The sequence below is a fragment of the Engystomops pustulosus genome, chromosome 4 (assembly GCF_040894005.1).
Source record: "Engystomops pustulosus chromosome 4, aEngPut4.maternal, whole genome shotgun sequence".
In the NCBI taxonomy this organism is placed as follows: domain Eukaryota; kingdom Metazoa; phylum Chordata; class Amphibia; order Anura; family Leptodactylidae; genus Engystomops; species Engystomops pustulosus.
Genome location: NC_092414.1, coordinates 103,850,039 through 103,870,654, shown reverse-complemented (window position 1 = coordinate 103,870,654; position 20,616 = coordinate 103,850,039). Strand labels below are relative to the sequence as shown.

General features: G+C 40.0%; 1 protein-coding gene across 1 annotated transcript in view; it reads right to left on the bottom strand.

The window, feature by feature from the left end:
• CAV1 (caveolin 1) overlaps positions 1 to 17,654 on the bottom strand; it is a 29,687-nt gene extending 12,033 nt beyond the window's left edge. The window contains exons 1-2 of the mRNA XM_072146952.1: positions 17,518 to 17,654; positions 6,358 to 6,519 (exon numbers count right to left, since the gene is read on the bottom strand). Coding sequence (XP_072003053.1) covers positions 6,358 to 6,519; positions 17,518 to 17,547 — 192 coding nt within the window. The 5' untranslated portion in view covers positions 17,548 to 17,654. The remainder of the gene's footprint in view (positions 1 to 6,357; positions 6,520 to 17,517) is intronic.
• Positions 17,655 to 20,616: the final 2,962 nt, after the last annotated feature.

The following is a 20,616-nucleotide window of genomic DNA, read 5'->3' as shown; positions in this document are numbered from 1 at the left end:
GGTCCCATAGGCTAAAGGTGCTGCTTTTTACAAGAAATTCTGGCACACGCATTCAAACTGTTTCAGCTTGCAACTAAGCACCATTCTGCGTGATTTGTTGTGTGGCGAAAGGCAATTTATTTCAGGTACATGTGAAGGCCTTTGATGTGATGGATTAATTCTCACATTGGCATTCATACTTTGCCCAGTTGCTCTAAAGCACTATTCTACAAGTTATAATTTGGTCAACATATATTACCCCCTATCTATAAAACAATCTATTTTCTGTTGATTGGAAAGTTTTAACATGTTCCACAACTCTTTAAATGGATTGCCACCATTTACACTACTTTTTTTATTGATAAATTGTGATATACACTCACCGGCCACTTTATTAGGTACACCTGTCCAACTGCTCGTTAACACTTAATTTCTAATCAGCCAATCACATGTGCATTTAGGCATGTAGACATGGTCAAGACAATCTCCTGCAGTTCAAACTGAGCATCAGTATGGGGAAGAAAGGTGATTTGAGTGCCTTTGAACGTGGCATGGTTGTTGGTGCCAGAAGGGCTGGTCTGAGTATTTCAGAAACTGCTGATCTACTGGGATTTTCACGCACAACCATCTCTAGGGTTTACAGAGAATGGTCCGAAAAAGAAAAAACATCCAGTGAGCGGCAGTTCTGTGGGAGGAAATGCCTTGTTGATGCCGGAGGTCAAAGGAGAATGGGCAGGCTGGTTCGAGCTGATAGAAAGGCAACAGTGACTCAAATCGCCACCCATTACAACCAAGGTAGGCAGAAGAGCATCTCTGAACGCACAGTACGTGGAACTTTGAGGCAGATGGGCTACAGCAGCAGAAGACCACACCGGGTGCCACTCCTTTCAGCTAAGAACAGGAAACTGATGCTACAATTTGCACAAGCTCATCGAAATTGGACAGTAGAAGATTGGAAAAACGTTGCCTGGTCTAATGAGTCTCGATTTCTGCTGCGACATTCGGATGGTAGGGTCAGAATTTGGCGTCAACAACATGAAAGCATGGATCCATCCTGCCTTGTATCAATGGTTCAGGCTGGTGGTGGTGGTGTCATAGTGTGGGGAATATTTTCTTGGCACTCTTTGGGCCCCTTGGTACCAATTGAGCATCGTTGCAACGCCACAGCCTACCTGAGTATTGTTGCTGACCATGTCCATCCCTTTATGACCACAATGTACCCAACATCTGATGGCTACTTTCAGCAGGATAATGCGCCATGTCATAAAGCTGGAATCATCTCAGACTGGTTTCTTGAACATGACAATGAGTTCACTGTACTCAAATGGCCTCCACAGTCACCAGATCTCAATCCAATAGAGCATCTTTGGGATGTGGTGGAACGGGAGATTCGCATCATGGATGTGCAGCCGACAAATCTGCGGCAACTGTGTGATGCCATCATGTCAATATTGACCAAAATCTCTGAGGAATGTTTCCAGCACCTTGTTGAATCTATGCCACGAAGAATTGAGGCAGTTCTGAAAGCAAAAGGTGGTCCCGCTCGTTATTATCATGGTGTACCTAATAAAGTGGCCGGTGAGTGTATAAATAATGCTGAAAGCAACTATTTTTAATTCTTATGTAGAATAATCTAAACCAATTCCAGCATGTCAACAAAACTTATTAAAATTGAAAGTTACCCTTTTACTATGAATAGAAGGTATAGAATAGGATTATATTATTCTTAAATATACATTTTAAACGTGGGTGCTTACTAAATGATTTGGAGGTTGTGTTAATAATAAATGAAATAATGTGTGGCTAATAACATTATCATACTTTCCACAATAATTCTGTAAAGAAAAATATACAGAATAAAAATGCAACTGTAAAAAACTATTGTTGATTGTTCATGTTGATTGAACTCATTCTGTCTTAGCAGTTGACAGATGTGGAATTTACCATCGGACCATCAGAGTGGGAAGCTGACAACACAGAATCCAGGCCCATTGTCCGAGGCACTGGCACGTTTACTTATTTAGCAAATATTTTCCCTCAATGTCACACTTGTGTAACAGTTCAGTTGGAAATAATGTATCTAATGAACAAGACAATCTGTGTTACTGCTACTATTTGCCTGTGAATTAGAGGAGCAATTTCAGATGTATCAAGTCTCTGCAAGATGACAGAAAGAATATCTGTGTGCTAACAGTTATTATGTTCTCTCTCTCCTTTGCAGTCTGCATAAAGGTGTTATAGTTGTTAATCACCTGAGAGGATTTCACTCACACCTACTTGTCTGTGAGCACTCTACACAGAAATAGGAGCTCTATAAGGCTGGAACACACATGGTCGGGCATTTATCAATTTTGATGGCTCAGTGTTTTTGATGCACAAATTGTGCTATCATTTTCACTGGGATGTAGGATGGTGGCATAATGAATTGGCTCAAGACCCAAAAGGGTGTCTCCACATTCATGAAGGTGAAATAGAACTCCAGCTTTTTGCAGCTCTTAGGCTACATTCACATGAACATATGGGGGATATATATACGGCCGACGTATATATGGCGTATATACGCCCCCCATACACCACACGTGCGGCACCGTACCGTTCCGTAACCTGTATAAAGATAGGACATGTCCTATCTTTCGACAGAATACGCCGCCGGGCCCTATGTTCCTCTTTGCCACAAATAATGTTCATTTCAATAAAATATACAATATACAAAAATAAAAGGCATCTGTATACAGGACTTATAGGAAAGACAGTAAGAGTCATGTTTGCCCATCCCACACACAATGACAATCTTCTGTACATTAATTCCTTGTCATATAAACCTATCACAGAACTCAGTTTCTATCCATGTAGTATTTTCTACACCTACATAGGGCAGCAAAAATCACCTGACAGGTTCACTTTAAGTGCAGCAAAAAATTTTCTGGGAATTGAATGAGATCATTGGTGTTGTCACTTTCTTCACCCACACATTACTGTAGATAAACACTTGTAGACTCTGAGAACACCTGCTTTGGCTAAAAGCTCCAAAATTGCACTTTACTAAATAGCATCATAGACATGAATTTTATGTATATGTCACATATAGTTTCTTTACTTCTAGTCTTTCTTAAAGGAGCAAATTAGATCACTTCCTGTACTTGGTAAAACTCTTTTGACAAAATTTTCTGTAACTGAATATGGTTAAAGGGGAATATTTATCTCACGCTGTGCTATGTGCACCAGGGTATGATGGAGCTCCTGCCTCTGGCAGCAGCCAGATCTGCACCAGCAGTAGACTTCTACCCCAGGTCTGACCTGGTGTAGAATTGCACTGTCGCCTGCGCCTGGTGGGTAACAGCCAAAGAGTAACAGTTTGGGGCAGGAACACCTCACTCCAGCCCACTGATCCACCAGGCACGCCACCTTCACACCCCATCTTCCAACAGGTGCATAAATTTAAATCTATTGGAAACATTTGACTAAAAAGAGTGATCTGCTAAACATATAAGGTAATCCTTCATCTTAATGAGCCCTTACACAGAAAATAAGTAAAGGGTTTTTGAAATGAATTAATAAATAAAAAAGCATTGGTAAAAAAGGAAGTCAACGCGGTATATGTCCAGACATGTTAGAGAATAATTATTCTCTGAGGCAACATCTTATGAAGATGTCAATACCTAAAAATGTTAGATTATGTCACACTATATCTGGCAAAACAACAAATAATAACTCACTATAGTTTGTTTAACAATGGATAATTGTCCTTGAAATATGCTTAGCTACCTACAGTGTCTTTCTTACAGTGCTTTTACAAGGAACCCGTAGCAGAGTAAACACTTTTCTATATTAATATAAAATAAAATAATAACACTAGATAATTTGACTGTTTCAAATAAATGCGAAGATGGGTTCGGTGCATGTGCAGTAGCTACGGCTTCAGAGTCAGGACCGCGCAGCCTGCGTTTTGCGCATGCGAAGAACCCAGCTTTGCAGACGAGTGCGCACAGCTCCTCGTAGTTGCGCGCTGAAGATGCATTGGTAGACAGAAGGCAAGAGGCTACTGGGGCCTGTGGAGTAGCTGTGCTTTGTAGCCTCAGCTCCGGCTACTCCACGCCCCAGTAGCCTCTTTAGGAAATTTGCATATTGGGGGAATTAAAATTTATAAAAGTTCTGGGTCACGAAAGAATTAGCCCTAAAAAGGGCTATACTACTATACATAGGAGGAACCTGCCACCGGTTCTACCTTAATAGGTAGATCAGTGGTGGTAGCTATCCTTTAAACTGGTGTGTAGCTTCCATTGATGTCATAAATGCCAATTTGACTGTCAAATCACAGAATGGAGATGGAAGATTATTAGACCTCAATGGCATAATTATGGTAGTGGCTAAAAATGTAAAACTGACCTTCTTAACAATGGAAGCAGTGCAACCATACAGTTACAATTGTATAGTTATTTCTCCACCTTTCCTTTATCTACGTGATCAAGAAGCTGGTGGTGTCAATGCTTAACTTCATATTACTGGAGCTTAAAAATGTATCTGTCAACTGCCCTTCACCAGAAATATAAATCAACTTTTTGACTGTTGTAGATCGCTAGAGTACATAACATCAGCCCCTTTACTGCCCAGGACCACCATAAATATAGGAATAAACCTTGCTAATGCCCTAGACTACCAAGTATATTGATTCCTTTTATTATCCAATATCACCATTGGATAATTTGTCTGGGCACTACATGGACTATATTGATGCAGTGTACCTTAATATTAAATTCACTGTGACCTGTATTGCCCAGCTTAGAGGGAGGTGCCACATCTGGACCCACCCACACTCATTTGTGATAGTAGAATGGAAAAGGGGATGTTTTGGCAGAGATTTGTTAAAAGTGTCACAAAATAAAACTAGATAGTCTTATGCTGTCCAAAATGTATTCAGACTGTCTAGTCATACTTTAGTGAAGTTTATGCCAAAAAACTGACTAAATATATGTGCATCTGCATAATTTGTGGCGCACAGACTTTTCAGCTTGAAGCCACGCCCTTTTTTCAGAGGCCGCACCTCATTTGTCATGCTAGTGAGAAAAGTGATTAAAAACTGTCTAAAACCTTTGATACATGTGGTGCAAATCCCCAATATGTTCCTGCATTATATGGCACTTACCAGTAATTCATGGTTAGGTCTTGCTAAATATAATTTGAACCCCTTTGTCCTAACGTTTTTCATGCCCATATTAGGCCTCAAGGCCTCGAGTTCACACTCTATGACATGATTGTATTATTTCTCATTATTGTAGATTAATCACATAACTCATTCACATAATTGCATCCTATTTATATGCTTTCTTTATTTGGTGTTTCTGTAAAGCCGTAAGCTCATATTTGGCTTTTATGACTCTGATGGCCAATATCTAGAAACCTCCTTCTACCCTTAAGGTGAATAAAGATTACTAAAAACAGGAAAACTGGGAAAGACCCTTTAACACATTCCTTCCCTCACTTATTAAAATTTTATAGCAAAAACAACATCAACTTCCTCTACTGCGTGGTCATTTGGGAGGGACATTGAACTCTTAGATGCTGGAAAAAAAATCATGTCAAGGGAAATGGTAAGAGATTATATTTGTTCTTCCACCTGGATTACCCCTTTGTTAACTTTCCTAGCCCAAGCCCAGGAAGGAACTATATGCACATTGCTGACAAGTGGCCAGATCTGAACTCTCATGAAGCATTTGTCCCAACCCCTGCAATAAAAATGACTGAACTAAGAAAAACAAGTTTTCATCCAAACTTAAAAACACGGCCTCATAAGTTGTACTCTATTTACTGCGAGTAACTGGTTACAATAACAATTTCTCAAACATTAAACATTGATGCAGAATGTGTTCTCTGGGTTGTGTCTACCATGCCCTCCTCCAGACGGTATATAGAGGCAGTAGATATTATCTAACTATAATATATGTGGGTTATGAATAAACAGCCTAGGAATCAGGAGGGATTGTAAAGATCCTATTTCCTGAAAACTGAGTTTTGAAAGTCAATCTGGCACTTGTAGTTCTACATCAGCTAGTGCATAGTACTTAGTACCGCTAGTAGTATTATGTGCATTCTCTTTAAAACAGCTTTCTATACACATATATGTAGTACCACTTTATAATAGCATAAATGATATTATAAAACTGATGTGATACCCTTTACTAGAAAAATACTGTAAGTAAGTAACTAATATCCATCTTAAAATTGCATCTCATATTATATAAAATCTACAGTATTCATACCAAAGCAGTTACAAATATATATCCGTACATAAATACATCATTCATAGGTACATATATCAATGCTATACACAGGACAGGAGTGATCCTGTCAGTCAATGTGGCAGACTCAGCCTCCACCCACCTTCACCACATCGTCATTCAGGTGTTTCGGGTCTCTGTTGACCAGGTTGATCTCCTTGGTGTGGACATCTTTCTCGTTGACACTGTCATCTGCCATGACCTTGTTGTTGGGCTTATAGATGTTGCCTTGGTCTCGGATGATGGGAGTAGTGTACAGGACACCCTGGGGTGTGTCGCAGCAGTGATGGGAGAGAGAGACAAGAGGATAAAGAAAAAAAGAATAGACTTTTAGCAAATGAACTGCATAGATGGGAGTCAGCAGCCACTTGTCAGTATGAGCAGAGAAACTTCTCCAGCACAGTTACAAGTAAGGCTTGGTATATAAGAGATTCCCTGCACAACACCACACCCCTCTGTACCAGAGCACCGTCTCTCTCCAGCAGGGGTCATCACATCAGGAATATTCCTCATTCCTCGGGGATTCCGAACCCCCTCACCCCTCCCAAAAAGGCAATCCCTGCCTGTCACACCCTCAGAGTTTCCATGTGAAGCAGGAATCCTACACATATTACCAACTATTAACCCTTGTATTCCCTCAGGAAAAGGGTGCAGATTTTGTATTCAAAGTAAAAAATACAGATATAATCTCATATTGTATTTAGATATGTTTCCTTTTTTACTTATGTGCCATTATAACCATTGTCACTCCAGATACATTGCAGATAATAGGAACACAATCAAGCTCACCCCCAACTAAGTGTATACAAGCCCCTGATTACATTTGTGTCCATTTTTATTTCCTAATTTTTTAATAGTACAGAAAGCACTGCATGTATCTATTTTCTTGTCCCATTGTAAACCTGTAATATTCATTGATCACCATTGATAACTAGTGTATGACAGCAATTGTGAGCAGGGACTCTCATAAGACATACTAGGAGAATAAACAGCAACAATATAACATCTTAAATCCGTACATCTTTACACATCTTTATACCTATTGTCTGTCTCATGGCGTCACATCATTTTTTATATTTCTTCATCTAATAAATCTATTCCATCTGAATAAGGTTGATCCCTAACATAGTGCTCTACAAGTCATGTGTGAACTCATCTTAATGTGGCACTGTGGCTGGCTCACATTATGCTGAGGAGTGTAAAGGGGGCTATGGATTACAAATACAACCACCACATTCAATGTGTATGTAGGTATGAGACAGTGGCCCACACTTATTAAAGTGTTTGCACCAGATTTCCACCTGACTGTTTACTCATGTATTTATAAAGTATCTGCGCCAGTTTTGTGTTGCAGCTGCTCTATGTCTGACAAGAAAGAAAAAATGTGCACCTAACGGGGTTTGCTAGTGCTTAGTTGGAGTTTACGCCACATTTATTACTGACGTGCACCATAATTCCACAGGCAACTCCACAAGCAAACAGTTTGCACTAGTTTTGATAAATGTGGGTCAGTGTATGTATACGGATGTGTATGTGCTGCAGTCATCTTTCATTTTCCCTCACCTTTAAACCAGCAAATTCAATCCAGTTTTGTAATGGAAGTCATATATTAATTTAACAATCAAGTAATTTGATATCATTAATTGCCTTATGTATGTCACCAGTTTTAACACCTGTCTCCAAATACTGATACCAGTCCTATACACAAACACAGTACCTATAAGATGGAAGATACAGCGATCTCTAATAGTTCTTTATTCTTATAAACCTAACTTATGTAAGCTAACCAAATGTGACAGACTGCTACTACCTTGCTCACTGTAAGGCCTCCTGCACATGAGTTGTGTGCTCCTGGGCCACGAACAATGGGGCTGTGGTCTATTGTCTTTGTCCCATGTGCCATTGGCGCATGACATCCACACATCCAATCAGTTTTTTGTGGAAACTATGACCATGTGTATGAGCCCACTGAAATAAATGGGGATATGCACACACCCAAAAACAACATTTGTGTGCAGAAGGCCAAACTTCTACTATCTTTGTCCTGCATGGGTATAGGAGCTTGTAGTCTTAGGGTTACAACATGTACACAATAACATAGACCACAATTTCATTTTCTCCTTATCATGCAAGTAGGCACCTGATACTAAAGAATGGCTCATGCCGGTGACATGCAAATGATATAGAACTGGTGATATTGCAGGTCCATGTCACAAACAAAAACTGTTATATTTACTATACAAGCTTGGCCCGTCACAGATTTCATCAAAAAATAAGGAAGTGGTGATCTATACTTCACTTCTACGCTCAACTAGAACTGTAATGAGCATTGACATTTCCTGTTATTAAAAAGATAATAGGCCAAGCAACTATAACAGGATGTACAGTCCTTGGCCGTCTTGCAGGTTGCTTCAACATGCTGGAGAAATATCTGCTTCTACTGTAGAGAAAGCAAATTAAAATGGCAGTGCCCTACTGACAGATGCCATTTAACTACGGTAGATGTTCCTATGAGGAATCATTGTAAGCTATGAAAAAATCTGTTTATAATGGAAAAAATGACCAATCTTCTTTGCTTTATGCCCATCAAACTAATTTTAAAAGAGGATTTCTCTACATACATGCATTTTCCAGGCTATTCTCCTTGTTGTATAAGAAGGATTTTCTTATACTATGAGGAGGAGGATTAATCATTCCCGTACCCAAGAATTCTGGTTCAAGATTTTGCAAGAAAGAACATTTGAAACTCAGATAATTTACAACATACTACATCTTTACATCACTAAATCCAGTTTTGCAAAGAGACACCACAGCGATTTTTCCCTTTTTAGCTATTTTTGAGTAAATTAAGCCCTAATTACAACAGCTATAACTTCTAAACTGTGGCACCTAGAAAGTAATTGGGGGTAATTTATCATTGTAGGTACAACAGTTTTTTGGCATATTAACGGTGAACAATTTATGAAATTTGCACATTTTTTACACTTTTGCCTACCCATGTCACATTTCACTTGGCCAAACTTACACCATATCTATCAAGAAAATCCAGATGTTCAAGTCATATTCATAATATCTATCTTTTCAAAACAACCCAACTCCTGTCTCCTCCTGGTGTAAACAATAGTGAGGAATTGGAACAATAAAACTCACTGCAGACTTGATATTCCAGATTTATCAAGCAGCATACGCCAATATAAAAATATGATGTGCAGATTAGCTCATAAGGGAGCAGACACAAATCGCTATAACAACTACTGATAATTATACAGTGGTTACACATACATTACACATAATGATGGTGATGGTGCAATCTCCTGACTTAAACATGATCTCTTTTGTAGGAAAATATAGTGAGAAAGAATATCTCATTGTCTTCCCTGTAGACAGAGTAAGTAAAATCCCTAGCTGCGATACTCCCCTGATGCACCCCCTGATGCATCATGCAACAGAGAAGACAGCTCAGAGGCAGAGCAAACTTCCCTTCAGGGAAGTTACTGTAGTATCTCGTATACTATATGTAATCTGCAATTAGGTAAGGGATTCATGGATGGAAAAAAGTTTTCTTTAACAGAGGAATTTTTGACTCCTTTACTTTCACTATATTTAGACTATACTGTGCAACTTTTACTGTGTCTGTCCTTTTGATTCTAGCCATCGTCTTGTTGCTATTTTTCTTTGTATATCACAGAGCTCTACTGCTCTGTCTATCATATGCTATACACCACTTCACAGGTTAATAGTCACAAGAACATCAGAATCCTTATACAGAATATATAATAATATTCTTTATTTATATAGCGCATACAGATTACGCAGCACTGCACAAAGCATCCCAAATTTGTGCTTATCCCCATGGGATAAGTATGTTTTGGAGTGTGGGAGGAAACTGGAGTACCCAGAGGAAACCCACGCAAACACGGAGAGAACATACAAACTCTTTGCAGATGTTGAGCTGAGTGGGAATCGAACCCAGGACCCCAGTGCTGCAAGGCAGAAGTGCTACTCACTCAGCCACCGTGCCACCCTATTGATTGTCATCAAGTTCCTGAAAAACTGAACAATTCCACTGCAGGAATCTGTAAGCAAGTGAAAGCTCTTTTCTACAAATACCACATGACAAGTCAGATGGTTACATTTTGCTGCCAAGATATGATTCCTTTAAGATCATTACACTCACCGAGCACTCATGTTGGGTGGAGTTCTGCATGTACCATATTTATAATTAATGGGTAATTATTATGCAGGAGTAATTCAATAATATATCATGACCACAGGCTATTTTATACTCCATGCACATGCTGACATAAGGAGCTCACTGCTTTTGTGCTGATAGATTGAGGAAGATTGAGAAAGATACTGGGGCTTATTAACTAAGGGTCCGTGGAACGCAGTTTCTTTGGATTTTGGAAATTTTTGGGATTTGCGCCATTGTGACAGCTATTTAGAAGGGAAATGCGATCGGATTTTGGCGCCGGATTTCATGCAACAGAAATTGGGGGGGCTGACCGTCGGACAATCCGACTGATTCGGACTGAATATTTAATATTCAAATTGTGTCACACCCAATGCACTCATATACATCGGGAAGACGATGGTGAACTCCGGCGGACCTGAGCGGGGAAGCGACAGGTGCAGGAAATCGGGCGCACGATCTTTGTGAATCGCGGCACAGTGCTTTGTCCAACAAGGGTGAACTCCGGGTCCGGGTAAGTAAATCTGCCCCACTGTGCCACATGTATGAAAACTAGTGCGTTCTGTACTATGTGCAGTTTTCCTGTCGAGTGTGTAGAGTATAGCAGATCCATCAAAACTGGCACACGGTCTTCATTAATCTGGCGCCTCTTAAATACATGTGTTACATACAGTTAACACGTTTTTTTCAGTGCAAAATCAGACAGAAAATTGTGCAAAGGCTTTAAAAAATGTGGTCCACTGAATACTTTTTATGGCTCCCACTTTTAAACACAATCCTCATAAAATATATATCAGGAGTTATTGAGTCAGTAGATCACTAATGCACAACTGTACAGTGTTACCATGTATTTCTAAAACGTTGGCCTAATAATAATAATAATCTTTATTTATATAGCAGCATGAAATTCTGTAGCACCTTACAAATCATAGGGGACATATACAAATGTACCGTATATACTCGAGTATAAGCCGACCAGGTATAAGCCGAGGCCCCTAATTTTACCACCAAAAACTGATAAAACCTATTTGCTCGAGTATAAGCCGAGGGTGGGAAAGGCATTGGTCACAGCCTCCAGTATATAGCCAGCAATCCCACAGTAGTATACAGCCAGCCAGCCCCCAGTAGTATACAGTCAGTCCCCTTAGTATATAGCCAGCCAGCCCCCTTTAGTATACAGCCAGCCTCCTTTACATTCTCACCTTCGGGTGGTCCCGATGTTCAGCCCGGCTCCCCGATGCTCGGCACAGCTTCCTCTTCTGTCTTCTCCGTGATGCTACAGTCCCCACTCTCTGCCAGTGCACACTATGATGCAGGTGCTGATGACGTCATAGTATGCGCCAGCCGGCAAAGCACATGGCCGCGTCTCTGGCGGCTGTTACAGAAGACAGAGGAGGAGCTGCAGGGACTGGAGCATGGCGGAGAAGACAGAAGAGGAACCACAACGAGTGAGGAGTGAGGGCCCTGCTCGCAAGAGCTTTCAGTCTATGAGCATATAAAATGTGAGGCTCCCTTAATACAGTTTGCCTCACAAATGTGCAGGGTGCTGCAGATTATTGAATACAGACGCGGGGTCTTCAGTTATCTGGCCCACCCTGCACCCCTCTGGAAGTGTGCACTTTTTTTGGTGCACCTTTTATATACAATGTGAGACACAATTCTGTGGAATTGCTGTAATAAATGTGTCGCAAACTCCCATTAAACACTAACTGGTGCACATTTTTCTAAAGTGTCGGACAAAAATTTGTTGCAGCAAATTTAATATATCTGGGTCATTCTTTGCTATTTTTTTTGAAAAAAGTGTTTCATTTAAAGCCTATGTCTTTTGTGCTTCCTAATAACACAATGTTTACAGGCTATGTCTTTTCTCTGTAAATGTTTTATTATTTAGCAGGCCTTAGATCCCCTTTTCATGTTTTCACAAGTATGAAATTCTTGGCAGATTATACTATCCACCATTGGCAGCCACCCTCTTCAGTTCTTTCTGACATTGCTTTATAAAAGATAAAAGTGACAATTACCAGAAAGAGGCCATTATATAAAATACAATGCATCACTTATTATCAGCACACAATATTGTTAACAAAATGTGAAAAAAATTCACAACAGGAACCAATTGGAACATTACAGTTATAGTTGTAGCCTTGCTATACCTTTGACTGTCATAGTAAGTTTCATTATTGGCAGTGCATTACAGTCAATGATTGACTGTAGCATGGACAAGACCTTAGGTTGTGATGTCAGCACAACACCAAGAGGTGCAGAGGCTTAAAGGGGTATTCCCACTTCCGCAAATAAATATTATTGTTTGTATAATGAAAAGTTATACAATTTTCCAATATACATTCTCTATCAATTCCTCATGGTTTTCTAGATCTCTGCTTGCTGTCATTCTATAGAAAGCTTTGTTGTTTGTTTTTAGTAAACAGAAATCTGATGCTGGTCACACAGGTGCACGGCGTGTTATAACACACACTCTGATTACTCTCTATAACAGTGGTGGCTAACCTATGGCACAGGTACCAGAGGTGGCACTCTGAGCCCTTTCTGTGGGTACTCAGGCCATTGTCCCAATTTCACCAAACAGGACCAAATCCACCAAATCCTCCTGCAGTCCCAAGCAACTTAAAAGATGCTGCTCTCAGAGCTATTTTAAAGCGACATTTCATTGGCTGTTTGAACTGTGGGAAAAGTGAGGTGGTCAGTGGACAGAACTGCATTGTCTTTGGAGGTCCTCCTGCTGGACCCACCATTCTTCCTGGAGAGACGGTACAATAATGATGGTCTGAATTTGTCCACGCTCTTTCAACTCTATTGGTGGCCTCAGGAGAGCCAATACAATTGAAAGTTGTTGAAGAACAGTTAGCAATAAGTTACTGCTTGAAATGCCATGTTGGCATTTTGTAGTAAATAAGTGGATTTTGGTTGTAGTTTGGGCACTCGGTCTCTAAAAGGTTCCCAATCACTGCTCTATAATACTAATGAGCCGTGCACCTGTGTGACCATGGTCAGATTTCTGTCCCCTGGAAGTAAACATAGAAGCTTCCTATGCAGAGATCTGGAAAACCATGAGGAATTGATACAGAAAGTACATTGGAAAAATGTATAAGTTTTCATAATGCAAATAATAACAATAATTGGCTGAAATGAGAATACCCCTTTAAGGAACATGGTAGTGCCGAAAGCAAAGAACTGTGAATCAGGGTATTGTGAAAAATATTGATACAATGAGAGCTGAGATCTTTTGTATAGTTTTAATAAAAATGGGTTCTAAGGTTTCTTCCTAGCAACACTATAACTAAGCATTGTGAAGGGGACTCCATACTCCATATTTATTATTTAGAGGCTGTGCTTACAAAGACAATTCAACATATTTCTTTTCACACATTCTTATGTTATCCATGGCCTCCTTTCTTCTAAAATCAGCTTTTAAAATTATGCAGGTACCTGAAGGGCTACTGGGGGTGTTACCAGATCCCCTTTATGCTGCAGATTCACAGGCTCTTACAGTGTGCAGTGAGCACTACCCCTCTCCCACTGTGTGCTGAAACTTCCTCTGCTTCAGTAAGATTACTTCAGGCAGAAGGAGGCCGGAAGTGTTGAGGTAGCTTAGGAGGATGGGTGAGACAGTCTAACAGCCTGTGAAGCTGCAACACGGAGGAGCTCTAGTAAGACCACCAATAACACTTATTACCATCATTTTAAAAGTTGATTTTAAAAGGATGAAACCATGGATAACAAATCTAAGAAGATTACCACAGTCACGGTGGCTGGATCTGTGGTTAAGCGTTCCTGGCTTGTCATGCTTAATTTTTATGGTAGATTTCCTTTAGGAAATAAATGACGGGACTTCTGTGGATTTACCAGTAAAAGTTATTGTTTCATTCTACATTCTCTGCCTTCAGCTTACTTTCTAGAAATCCTTGACAACCACTGAAAATCAGTGGCAGTCCAAGTTCCACACATTTAATACATATATAATACATTTAATACAATTGAAGTGTTCACGTAGCCATATTTAACCTGGGCTCTTCATAAGAAAATTTGTGTCCTAACCAGATTAAGACTAGTTTTAAAAGAATAATTTTGCCCTGGGTTCCCAATAGAAAATCTGTGGGCAAATCTATCAAATGCAAATGAATTTCAATACTTTGAATGATCTATTGCAGTGGTGGTGAACCTATAGCACGGGTACCAGAGGCGGCACTCAGAGCCCTTTCTGTGGGCACCCGGGCCATCGCCCCAGCACACCAAACCAGACTCAAAGACAGGACACAGGACTGATTCCTGCAGTCTCAAGCAACTTAAAAGATGCTGCTTTCAGTGTTATATTAAAGTGATAATTATTTCACTACTTGGGACTGTAGGAAGAGGGAGAATGAGTAGACAGAGCCGAATTATCTTTGGAGACCTCCTGCTGGCCTTACGATTCTCTGTGTACAGAGGGACAGTGGAAAGAAGCTAAATGATGCAAATAGTGTCCTTAGGAGGCCAATATGATTGAAAGTTGTTGAAGAACAGGGAGCAATAAGTTACGGATTTAATTTTTGGTTGGCACCTCACAATAAATGAGGGGGTTTTTGGGTTGCAGTTTGGGCACTCGGCCGCTAAAAAGGTTCGCCATCACTGATCTATTGCTTTCTATGATTTACAAAGTTATACTATGCAAAATTGTTCCATATGTCCAGGTGAAATATTGGTATTTAAGTGCAAAGGTCTTGACAGATTACCTGACACCAGCAATTTTCTAAGCACATTCCTCTTGTAACCTACAGAGTCATATTTAATGTAGCACTTTCTTATACTGGAAATTTAGAATTCCTTCAAGAAACGTTGCATAAGCACAAAATAGTTATCAGCAGGGCGAGAAGAAAGAACATAATATCCACAGCCCCATCAACAGGAAAACCAGTCCCACTGGTAAAGTAGGAAGGGAAATACAAGAAACAATAAAATCACAGAAATGAGTTTCCCGAACAGCCAGACGTCAGTCATTGTTGTGCTAATTTCTTCTCAATGTCTATGTATCGGCATTGTACTAGTATCAAGGTTAGAATCACCCATCAGGGGACTGGACTGCTTTTCAGTGGGCAAATGAGACATGAGACAAGTACAATAGGCCCACCAAAATGGGGGAGGAATGTCAGAGGAAATTGAACCAAAAATTAAGAGTAAGAACTTTTTGGGATAATTTTGCCAAGCATCTTATTTCTTAGATAAGATATGAACTCTTTGTACAATTAAACTAATAGTTGTCCTGAAATTATGATTAGCACCCGCAGAAATGTCTTTTTGGACATTATTCCTTAATTTTACAAATTGATTCTTCATCAAGACTTCCTCCGAAATTAGCTTTTAGGTGACTATGTGCTTTTATGTATAGTATTGGGTATAGTTTATGTATAGTATGTTTGGTTTATGTATATTGTATTTCTGTGACTGTGTTTTTATGTATAGTATAAGGTACCATACAAGTACTATACATATAGGTTATTGTGTTTTTAGGGTATTATATTTTTATTATATCCAGGAAAAAGAGAAAAGTACTTGTTGATCTTCTAAACAATCAATGAAAACATAGTCAGCACATATCCAGTCCCTGTGCATGAAATATACATTTCATCAAGTAATCTCCATTTAAAATGTATTTTTTCCTCTACCTTTGTAACCTAGTTCCTATGGGGAAACTGCAGTGACTACTATTAGCTTTCAGTTACATTGGACAACTGGCTACCCCTATGCAACATGTAGCCCTTGTGTGCCCCAAGTGTGACACCTGGCTCCTCCCTAATTTTTGTAGCTATTAAAGAAGGCAGAGAAAGCTCCTGAAGTTGTGGACTATAAGCATTGTATCATCTTTACATTAAAGAATACATTGGTCAGACCAAGTATCATGGCACCAGCATTTTGGTAAAGTCAACCAGAACAAATCCAGTGAATCCATGTGCATGAAGTAACCGCGCATCGCCATTATAGTGGCTACCAATACATGCAGTTATTTCTGTATGCCTCATAGGCTGTAACGGAGAGTGACTTAATACAGTAGGTACCTCCACTCCTTTACTGATAACAGAGGGGTGCAGGGATACTAAAGTATTAACAACTCAAGGAGCTAGCATCTATGGCCCCCCTGTTGTGCTATCTTGGCCATCAATGGCTTGCAACATGTCATTACAGAAAATATATAAATATATATCCATTGACAATGTAATCTTTGATTATCTATCTATATATTCTTCTATCCATTATGTATCTGCATAACCATGTACCTTTAAGTCAAGCACAGAAAATGAATAACCTGAGGCATTGGAAAGCTGCATTAAAACCTCCCCTATTAATGGTAGGTGAGGGTTTATACTCCTCTGGTGTGATAGTAGTCTAGCAAGTGTGATACAATACCAGTGCATGTCCATGTACTGTCCTTACTGAATCTAATCTTTAATTAACATTTTTCCAAACTTTTCTTGTTTACCAGTGAATTTTAGCAACCACAATACCAACTTTGGAAAAGGGAGAGTTACAAATGCTATATTTCGCCTATAAAATTTTAAAGGGTTACATGAAGAACAGCATTGCCAGTGAAACCCTGTAATTTCCTTTTTTCCGGAAAACTCAGCATTTTTTTCCACTAACACAGCATGAGTCTACTCATAGTATACAAATATAGCTGCCGTCACTATGAGTATATAACTACACCTATGCAGAACAAGTGTTTTACCCAGACTCCTTTTCTTTATACCAATAAGTACAAGAATTCCAAGTTGGATTCATGCAGAATAACCACTACTGTCAAGAGAGCCAAACTTACATTCCATTCACTACTCCCCCAAGCAAAGTTATTACTTAAATATATTTTCAAGGAGGTAACAACCTAGCACAGGGCAGTACCACCTCAAGCTTTTCCCACAAAGTGCTGATAATCTGCACATTTCATACTTTTTATTGTGTGACAGGTACATGTTAATGTAAAAATCTCAAGAGTTTCACAAAGACAGTGTCTGTTTGAATAGTTCCCATTCACTCCCAAGCTAAAGAAGTTAGACAATTTCCCTATGCGCTGAGCAGTCCTACCTCTTCATCTATGTATTTGCCACCAGACATGCTGTCCGTCAGTTGCCAGGAGCTCTGATTGAGATTTCAGTGAGGTATGATTTAAGGGAGGAAGATCCTGCATTGTGTAAAGGCACAGCTAGGAAAGGAGGGGAAGGAGGTGGCTGAGAGCAGGATTATTGCTGGCCCAGTTCCAATGTTTGTTCTGCTTGGTTTTGGCTTAGATGACAGCCGCATTGAGCTCAGACACATCCCTAGGGCTCATGAAACACCAGAAAAGAAATAAGGTGCTGTGAGCCACAAAGTTTTCATCCTCAATAAAATTCTGATATACAGTAGATGCAAACTTTGGCTCATCTGGCTGACATATTACATGTTTCATCACCTAAACAGCACGGCTGCAATGATGAATTGTCCATTGTGGGGTGTTTTTTTGTAAGGCTGAGAATGTAAAGATATATTTTATGAGGAGCTGATAAAACATGGGAAGTTTTATTAGCATATTAAGAGAAATAGTGAACAAAACCCAATGGGGGTCATTTACTAAGGGCCCGATTCGCATTTTCCCGACGTGTTACCCAAATATTTCCGATTTGCGCCGATTTTCGCTGAATTGCCCCGGGATTTTGGTGCACACGATCGGATTGTGGCGCATCGGTGCCGGCATGCACGCAACGGAAATCAGGGGCGTAGCCGAACGAAAACCCGACGGATTCGGAAAAACCGCCGTTTTTTTTAAAAAAAAAAATGTGTCGCGAAAATTGCACTTACCTTCACTCGGCCCGGCTCAGTGTATTCCAGTGTGTTCCGATGCTCTTCAGCGCAGCAGTACCACCTGGTGGACGGCGGAGGAACTACCTTAATAAATCCCGTCTGGACCCGATTCCAGCGCAGAGAACGCGCCACTGGATCGTGAATGGACCAGGTAAGTAAATCTGCCCCAATATGTGAGTAAGCAGTTTTTAAAGGAATGACCACTTGGACGTCTTCATCATTAGGGTTTGTTTACATTGCATGAAGTTTTTGGACTACAGGTCCAGGTAAGGGAATGTAAGTTCATTGGGGGGAGATTTATCAGGGCTTGTATGACAGCTTTTTGGAGTACAAGTCCTGAAATAATCACAATTACTAGCGAACTGCCAGTAATTGCAATTATTTTCATCTTCATGCTGTCTCTGTGCCAAGTGGACGTACAGGGGCGTGAAGGGCACGGGCCGGTGGCGCAGTGGTCTCTCATTATAGCCTGCAAATGATCATGACTGAACGTTTGCAGGTTATGGCACATTTTAACACAAGACAGGGCTCAGCGTAGAACTATACACCAGCATAGATGTTCCCCATTGAGTGTACACATTCTCCCTGTATTATTGTGGGATTACTAGGGCCACAATGGTTTCTTACAATATTCCAAAAACTTACTTACTTACTTAGATTAACTGACTTCCTAGGAAATTTGCATCAGTTTGAGTGTGTGTCTAAGACAAAGACCAATGAACAATCTGCAGGATTAAATCGACTACAAAATGGTCTTGAATTTTAGTCTTGTCATTACAAAGAGTTATTAGTCGATTGCTTTGGGGCTCACTATTTTATAGCTTTTCCCCTGTTTGGATAATAAGTGTAAATGTTGTGCCTCTTCACTATTTACTCTATCGCAGTGGTGGCGAACCTATGGCACGGGTGCCAGCGGTGGCACTCAGAGCCCTTTCTGTAGGCACCTAGGCCTTCACCCCCAACACATAGTTTGCCAGATAGGACTCAAGGCTTTCTCCTGTGGTCCAATACAGCCCAGGACGTGCCATGCTCAGCGCTATTTTAAAGTAACATCCTTGGCTTGCCAGAACCACAGGAGGAACAAGAAGGTGTGGATAGAGATGGATTATCATTGGAGCTCCTGCTCTGGGTTCCCTGATTCTTTCTCTTCAGGGGACCCTGGAGAAAAGCTACAATCCAATTTTCTCCATCATCTTTCTATTGTATTGGTGAACTCAGGACGCCAATACAATTAAAACCGGTGATACAGCAGGGATCAATAAGTTAATGCTTAAATTGTCATGTTGGCACTTTGCGACATATATGTGGGTTTTGGTTGTAGCTTGGGCACTCTTTCTCCAAAACGTTCGCCATCACTGCTCTATGGCTTACAGAATAAGGTTAGATTGAGGTTATCAACACCAGCCTTCGTTCATTATTCAAATACTACGATAAAAAATGTTTACTTTCATGTTAGGATTGGGCCATGGTCAATAGTACTATGCAATTAACTTCATTATGTCTGTAATATGAATACCATAACAAATATAAATCTGTTTGCCTAGTACATTGTGGCTTGCTCATTTGCATGCTGTTTGCAGCATGTAGCTCTATACCTAAAAGAACTCTGAATGCAGAATTTATACTAATTCCTTATCCTCAGTATGTGAGGGGGTTTAACACTGTACCCCACAATGATTAGCTCCCTTGGAACCTATACAGCATGTTCTATAGAGATACTGCAGAAATAGTGCACTCAACTCCAATGAAGTGAAAAATGAGCTAAGCTGCAGTTTCCTGGCACAGCTGGTATTCAATGGGCAAAGCTTTCTCCTTCAAGCCTGTTCGCTATATAGGTTCTGGAACCCAGGGGCAGTTGATCAGTGCAGGGTTAAGGCCCTTATGGTTCACATGCTGATGACCTACCCTGATAGCTCCTCAGTATTAGGAGACCTCTTTAAGTAATATTTTCTGTTAAGCAGAAAAAAGCCATAGTTACTACTTAAAATTATTTAATTTTGTCATTTATTTTTTTCATCAAGAGTATGTGGAAATCCAAAAAGGGTATGCTATATGAAGGAGGTTTGTCCAATATGACAATTCTTACCCTATATCCACATTTCACATACATAGAATGTTGGTAAATGCAAGCCAAAATGCAAACTTGGCACACAAACTAAACTATACAGTATTATTCAGTATTAAGATTTAATCAACACCATGGCAATGAAAGGGTTAGCCTATTATATTAATTTTGAGCACTCCAACTATCATTTTAAATCCACACATGGAAAATACTTGAAATCATGGCAAGGTCTCCTAAGCATTCCCATAAAAGTTTCCGTGAAAACATTTTCCAGTATCCCA